Source organism: Suricata suricatta, chromosome 11 (assembly GCF_006229205.1).
Source record: "Suricata suricatta isolate VVHF042 chromosome 11, meerkat_22Aug2017_6uvM2_HiC, whole genome shotgun sequence".
NCBI classification, from domain to species: domain Eukaryota; kingdom Metazoa; phylum Chordata; class Mammalia; order Carnivora; family Herpestidae; genus Suricata; species Suricata suricatta.
Window position 1 is genome coordinate 50,770,199 of NC_043710.1, and position 8,161 is coordinate 50,778,359.

The 8,161-nt window shown below is 39.7% G+C and overlaps 1 protein-coding gene across 1 annotated transcript; it reads right to left on the reverse strand.

Moving 5' to 3' along the window:
- Window positions 1–360: 360 nt before the first annotated feature.
- On the reverse strand, window positions 361–1,320 carry LOC115306352 (olfactory receptor 56A3-like). Its single transcript, XM_029956696.1, has one exon. The coding sequence runs from the start codon at window positions 1,318–1,320 to the stop codon at window positions 361–363; it is 960 nt and encodes a 319-aa protein (XP_029812556.1).
- Between the last annotated feature and the right edge of the window lie 6,841 nt (window positions 1,321–8,161).

Sequence of the window (8,161 nt, forward strand, 5' to 3'; positions counted from 1 at the left end):
CTGTTTTAAATACTCTTGTCAGGAATACCCATACGACATGAGGGAAGGAGCTATGTGGACAGAGGAACAATAATCCAAAAGTTTCAGAGACAGGACTGTCGTTCATGTATTTGAGAAGCTATTAGGAAGATAGTTCTGACCAAGCGAGATAAGGAGGATGTCAGGTAGAAAAAGGAGTACCATATCCTTAGTCTCTTCAAAAAACCATGGAGGGTAGGAAGTGTGATGTAACTGTGGTTAAAGGGGACACCATACAGTTTTTATCATCAGGCATATCCCACAAGAAGATTAGGACTCTTTTCTATCTCCCAGTCCCTACCTCCTGATTGTGCTTTTGAGAAAAGCAAAGCAAGAGCATGATTATTTTCTGTTCTCTCTTGCCCTCCTCAGTAATTTCCTAATTCCCTCTTTAATCTCCTGGGTCCGTACCCCATAGACAATGGGGTTGAGGGCTGCAGGAATTACATGGTGTAACACATTAAGTAAGACAGGAATATCTGGGGAAATTTTTTTCTTGGCAATGTGAGTAAAAACAAACACCAGCAGGATGGTGCTGAAGAAGAGGATGAGAATGAAGTGAGAGCCACAGGTGCTCAGAGCTTTGGCAGCTGCCCCTTTTGTCTTGAGTCTAAAAACAGCTCGTAGGATGAGGGTATAGGAGAAGAAGATAAGGATGAGGTCAGAGCCCAGAAGAGTCCAGGCCACAATTAAATGGTAAATTCTATTAAGGGCAATATTATCACAGGAGAGCTTGGACACAGAGAGATTGGCACACATACAGTTTTCAATTACATTACTTCCACAATAATGGAGCCGGGCAGAGAGGATGGGAATGAACATAGTAAGAAGTGAATTTCTGGCCAAAATAAAAATGGCAGCTTTGACTACAAAATGGTCAGTGATGATGGATGAGTACCTCAGTGGGTGGCAGATGGCCACATAGCGGTCATAGGCCATGACCATGAATGTGCAGGACTCCATGCCAAAGAAGCAATTCATGATGTACATCTGAAGGAAGCAGGCATAGAAGCTGATGGACTTGAGGTCAAACCAGAAGATGGCCAGGATCTTGGGGATGACAGCAAGGCAGAGCACAATGTCCAGCAGGGAAAGGAGGCTGAGCAGGTAGTACATGGGCTCATGCAGAGAGACTTCCAGCCGAATGGTGATCAAGAGAATCCCATTGGCCCCCATGGCCAGGAGGAGGAGGAGGCTGAGTGGCAGGGACAACCAGAGCTGCCAGCCGGGGGACCTGACAAAACAATTCAGGAGGAAGTCTGAAACCTCAATGAAGATGGTGCCATTTTGATGTGCTGTCATTTTTTGTCATATATTAATGTAGCTTTCTTGTAGTGATCTGTAAAATTAGGATAAAATTAGCTCCTGGCTTAAGACACATGAATTTAGAACAATTTGCTCCACCTAGGTGAAACCTGTGATTCCTAGCAGTTGTCCAGAGCCATGGGAATTCATTTATTATTTGTGCCATGCTACTCAGATGTTCTCATAACAAAACAATATAGAAGACTGAGGTAATATGACTGATTATATATCTGATTTTTTTCAGGTTTTTAAAAGAATTGTCATTTCTTTGAAGAAACACAAAGAAGGGGGTATTTGCTTACTTTGTTTCAGGTAAGTCTCTAAATTTGTTATTGTTTAGTTCTTCCTTTTTGTTTTCTGTTTTGTGACCCCATAGACTACCATATGACAAACCTATGGTTTGTCTACACAAAAGTAGCAGAACCTGACCGAAGCAGGGACTCAGATACATGACTGTCTCATATGTACTTCCATGCACATATAGTTTTGGGGCAGGTTTCCAGAACTCTGGAATATGTCTTTCTCTTGTACTTACAACTCTGGGAGTTGCTTCCACTGCTCTGAGTATACTTTTCTTCTTATTTTTTTGTTGTGCCTCATATTATTATTATTGTTGTTATTTATTGTAGGGACAACTGAGCTCCAGAAACTCCCAAAGAACTTGAGACATCTCTCCTAAACATTGTTTAGTACATAATCAAGTGCATCCAGTGATGGATACCTCAGTTATCATCTGGACATAATTTTCTGTTTTTACAGCATAGCTTTAGAAATTTTTTAGATTGAGGTTAATTTGAGAAACTTCTTTCTTACTTCCACTGACCCCAGTTGTGGTCTCTGTCTTCTTCCACTAATGTTATTTAGATTAAATTTAATTTCTCCTGCATGATTCAAGCATTTGTGGGCATGATTCAAGCATTGTTTGCCATAAAGCCACTACATTTCAGTATGTACAGTTGAAAACTCTTAATCATCTAAACTAAGCACCAGATGAATACACTCTCCATGCTCCCTACTCCATCCCCATTCATCTCCTATGGTCAAATTCCTGTCCCTCTGCATCTCTGGCAGCACCCAGCAAAATATCTAAAAAGGCAAGAGCACAGCAAAAAGGGAAGGTCCCAGAGTACAGTTTCTCACACATGCCTCCTGACCTGAGACAGCATGCAGTCTCTACTACCCTGTTTTACCAATACTTTTCCAGTACAGACTCAGCTATGGAACGGAGTACACATCTGGACTAAAGAGAAATGTCTCCCCACCGTTCCCAGTGTTCTGCCTACTCCTGGTATAGCTGCCTCTCAGGTACCCTCTATCCAGACTCACTTACAGAGGATGTAAGTAGGGATCTGGCTCCACTGATATTGGAGTTCCGGTTAGTTCCTGAAGTATCTGGGGGTAGTTAAAACTCAAGAGCATCAGGGACTTTGCCCTCAGGGAACTTCTCCATCCCTATTTCTTTATGCTTAAAGGGCTCTCTTGGGAAACAAGCACGTAGGTGGGAGAAGAAAATGATTTTCTTCCCCTCTAAGAGCAAGGAGTCTGGTAATGCCTCCCAACATGATTGTGTTTTGTAGGCAGTTAGTCTCCTGAGGTAGGGGTCTTACATCCATCCACCCATGTTCACTCATTTGCACATGCACACTCAGTGCCCTCCGTGGGTCTAATAACCTCACTCAGAAGTTCTCATGGGCTTTCTGCAGACCATTGTCAGATAGGTGCCTCCTAAACCATGCTATTGAGTGGACTGATGTCAATTTATAATGACTTTCATCATGGCATTATAATGCTAAGAATGCAAGAGTAACTTGAAATAAATATTCCTGAAAAAATGCAATGTGTTTTCATTTTTATTCATTTATTTTTTAGTATTTGAAAAAACTTATTTATTTAATTTTTAAAAAATTTATACCCAAATTAGTTAGCATATAGTGCAACAGTGATTTCAGGAGTAGATTTCTTAATGCCCCTTACCCATTTAGCCCATGCCCCCTTCAACAACCCATCCTGTAACCCTGTTTGTTCTCCATATTTTAGAGTCTCTTATATTTTTGTCTTCCTCCATGTTTTTACATTATTTTTGCTTCCCTTTCCTTATGTTCATTTTTTTTTTTTTGTATCTTAAACTCTTCATATGAGTGAAGTCATATGATATTTGTCTTTCTTGGACAAATTTCATTTAGCATAATACTCTCTAGTTCTATACACGTAGTTGCAAATGGCAAGATTTTATTCTTTTTGGTTTCCGAGTAATACTCCATTGTATATATATATCACATTGTCTTTTCCCCTTCATCCATCGATGGACATTTGGGCCCTTTCCATACTTTGGCTATTGTTGATAGTGCTGCTATAAACATTGGGGTGTATGTGTCCCTTCAAAACAGCATATCTGCATCCCAATACCTAGTAGTGTAATTGCTGAGTCGTAGGGTAGTTCTATTTTTTAATTTTTGAGGAACCTCCATACTGTTTTCCAGAGTGGCTGCACCATTTTGCATTCCCACCAGCAGTTCAAAAGAGATCCTCTTTGTCTGCATTCTCGCCAACATCTGTTGTTGCCTGAGTTGTTAATGTTAGCCCTTCTGACAGGTGTGAGGTGGTAGCTCATTGTGGTTTTGATTTGTATTTCCCTGATGATGAGTGACATTGAATATTATTTCTTGTATCTGTTGGCCATCTGGATGTCTTCTTTGGAGAAGTGTCTGTTCATGTCTTTAGCCCATTTCTTCATTGGATTATTTGTTTTTTAGATGTTGAGTTTGATAAGCTCTTTATAGATTTTGGATACTAACCCTTTATCTGATATGCCTGTCGTTTGCTAATACCTTCTCCCATTCCATTGGTTGCCTTTTAGTTTTGCTGATTGCTTCCTTCGCTGTTCAGAAGGTTTTTATTTTGATGAGGTCCTAGTAGTTTATTTTTGCTTTGATTTCCCTTGCTTCCAGAGACGTGTTGAGTATGAAGTTGCTGTAGCTGAGGTCAAAGAGGTTTTTGCCTGCTTTTTACTCTAGGATTTTGATGGTTCTTTGTCTTACATTTAAGTCTTTCATCCATTTTGAGTTTATTTTTCTGTATGGTGTAAGAAACTGGTCCAGGTTCATTTTCCTGCATCTTGCTGTCCAGTTTTCCCAGCATCATTTGTTGAAGAGACTGTCTTTATTCCGTTGGATATTCTATTCTGCTTTGTCAAAGATTAGGTGGCCATACGTTTCTAGGTACATTTATGAGTTCTCTATTCAGTTCTATTGATCTGAGTGTCTGTTTTTGTGCAAGTATCATACTGTCATAATGATTACAGTTTTGTAATCCAGCTTGAAGTTCAAGATTGTGATGCCTCCAGCTTTGGTTTTCTTTTTCAAGATTGCTTTGGCTATTTAGTGTTTTTTCTGGTTCCAAATTTTAGGATTGTTTTTTTCTAGCTCAGTGAAGAATGTTGGTGTTATTTTGATAGGGACTCAATTAAATATGTAGATTCCTTTGGTTAGTATTGACATTTTAACAATATTTGTTCTTCCTATCCAGGAGCATGGAACATTTTTTCATTTTTTGGTGTCTTCTTCAATTTCTTTCAGAAGCTTTCTGTAGTTTTCAGTGTATAGATTTTTCACCTCTTTGGCTAGATGTATTCCTAGGTATTTTGTAGATAATGTTGCAATTGAAAATGGGATTGATTCCTTGATTTCTCTTTCTGTGGCTTCATTATTGGTGTATAGGACTGAAACTGATTTCTGTGCATTGATTTTATAATCTGAGACTTTGCTGAATTCATGGATCTGTTCTAGCAGTTTTTTGATGGAATCTTTTGGGTTTTCCATATAGAGTATCATGTCATCTGCGGAGAGTGAAAGTTTGACCTCCTCCTGGCCAATTTAGATGCCTTTTATTTCTTTGTGTTGTCTGCTTGCTGAGGCTAGGACTTCCAATACTATGTTGAGTAACAATGGCAAGAGTGGACATTCCTGTCTTGTTTCTGACCTTCGGGGGAAAGCTCTCAGTTTTTTCCCATTGAGGATGATATTAGTGTTGAGTCTTTTGTATATGGCTTTTATGATATCAACGTATGATCCTTCTATCCCTAATTTCTTGAGGGTTTTTATCAAGAAAGATGCTGTATTTTGTCAAATGTTTTCTCTACATCTATTGGAGGATCATGTGATTCTTGTCCTTTTTCTTATTGATGTGATGAATCACATTGATTGTTTTGCAGATATTGAGCCGGCCTTGTATCCCAAGTGTAAATCCCACTTAGTCGTGGTGAATAATTTTTTTAATATATTGGATCTGGTTGGCTAATATCTTGTTGAGGATTTTTGCATCCATCTTCATTAGGGAAATTGGTCTATAGTTTTCCTTTTTAGGGGGTCTTTGTCTGGTTTTGGAATCAAGGAAATGCTGGCTTTAATAATTACCATTATGTGTCTTTTTCTTTTTTATGTAAGTAATCTACACCCAAATTATCAATAATTCTTTTTCTTTACAGTTTCTTTTTTTAAATAGTTTATTTTCAAATTGGTTTCCATAATACACCCAGTGCTTCTCCCCCACAGGTGCACAAAAATACTGTTACTATCAAATTCCTTGTACACTTATATTATATTCTTAAAATAGATGAATATGCAGGATCATGTTTTTTTGTGTTTAACATGTAAAAATGTTTAATTTCTCTAGTAATTAGTAAGCTTATCTCCAAAATATTTATAAAATCTAACTAGAAATTCCTGAAATTTATTTATTTTTCATATTTCTTACACCATCTGATGCTACCTATTTTAAAAACCTAGGTGGACATAAAATAGTATTTTATTATTTTTTATTTTATTTTCTGCTGATAAGTGAACATTGTTCATGTAGTGCTCAATCTTTTATGGTTTTCATGTGGTGAATTATGTTGGCATCTTTTAAATATTAGAACCTTTGTTGGCTAGATATTTCTAGTATCTTCTCTAATCTGTTATAAAACTCTCAATTTTAGTGAATGAATATCATTCACTTTGGCCAAGTCAATCTCTCTATTTTTCTATGAATATATTTTCTCTGTGAATCTTATCTTGGTGCCCCTTCAGCAAGTATTTCTGATGTTAGCTGTGTGCTCTATGCTGTTGTGATTTGGTTGCTCTTTCCCCCCAAGTTGGTCTTCGGCAGAATTCCTCCTTGCTTACATTGGGGAGTATTTGGACCTTTAGGTGTGGTTTGATTTATTTGTTAAAATAATCCTGATGTGAAAAAAAAAAGCTGGATCCAAAAAAGACAAAAGGAACAAAAAAACCCAAACAGACAAACAAAAATCTATAAGCCTGATTTCAACAAAAAGGAAAGAAAAAAAAAAAAAGACTAATCCAAAAATCTGAGAAAAGGGCACTAAAAAACCACAAAACCAAACAAATGAACAAAAAACTATAAGCCTGAAGAGCGAGAGAGCGAGAGCGAGAGTGAGCGAGCGAGCGAGAGAGAGAGAGAGAGAGAGACTTAAAGATAGAGAAAGAGAGAGAGAGAGACAGGAGAAAAGAATAAGTTAAAAAAAAAAAAAAAAGAAAAGCCTGCTCCTATTTCCTCCAGAGGTGAAGAAATGAAGTTGAGGCTTTGGAGAACTCTATGGTCAGTAGACTTCATGCATGTGGGGGGTGCCCGTGTTGGTCCTGTGGGTGATAGGCCCACTGCACTGGCTCACAGTCAGACCTGCCCTTGTAAAAATGTCCTTGTAGGGTACATGGGGCAAGGTTTGGTGTAAGAGACTCTAGCCACCACTGGAGGTGCTGTGCTGCTCACTGAAGTCCAGCAACACTGGTGAGGGGTTGTGGGGGAGATGGTGTCACCCTGCTCTTTGATCTCTGGGGTAGGGAGCTGGTGCCTTCCACTGTTCAGGGAGCTCTCATAGACAAGCAGACAATCTCCCCCACCTGTGTCCAAAACCTCCATCATATCCTTTCACTCAGCCCACGGGTGCCTGGGCTGTTCACATGGCTGGCATGACAGCTCTCCTATGTTTTATCTCTGGTGCGTGGTTGGATTTCATAGCTCCAAATCTTAAAAGACCTGGCAAGACACAGACCCACTCCCCTCTTCTTGCGGTGAACCTCACAATGCTGCACCTGGTGCTGCTCTGTTCCAGAAAGGCAGTCTCACTGCCATGCAGGTGCCTGGAGTTTATGGTGAAGCACAGTGAAAAAAAGTTACAGCCAGGTTATCTGTCCACTACCTGTGCCTCTGTCACCTGCTGCTGAATGACTGCTCAAAGGCTCCATATGAGTCTTTTGTTCTTGGAGAGTCAGTATACCCTCTTCCAAATGCAGTCCTGTAAGGGGAGTTTGCGACCCAGCAGATCCCCACCCCAGTGTCAGCTATCTGCTCCCAGGCCTCAGACTTTCTCTTCTGAAGCATTGTGACCCACCTAAATTGACTCCAGGGAATGGTATGAACTTCCAAAACCTAAGAGTTTGACCTGCACTATTTGCAGGAACTTGCAAAAGTTCTTCCCAATCTTCCATTCAGTGTTTTTTTTTTTCCATAATATTTTATTGTCAAATTGTTTTCCATACAACACTCAGTGCTCTTCCCCTTAAGTGCCCTCCACCATCACCACTACCTCTTTTCCCCCCGCTCCCTTCCCCTTCAACCCCCAGTTCATTCTCAACATTTAATAGTCTCTCAAGTTTTGCATCCCTCTCTCTCCCCAACTCTCTCTCCCTCCTCCACTCCCCCTGGTTCTCCATTAGGTCTCTCTTGTTTTCCTGCTAGACCTATGAGTGCAAACATATGGTTTCTGTCCTTCTCTGCCTGGCTTACTTCACTCAGCATGACACCCTCAAGGTCCATCCACTTTCCTACAAAGGGCCAT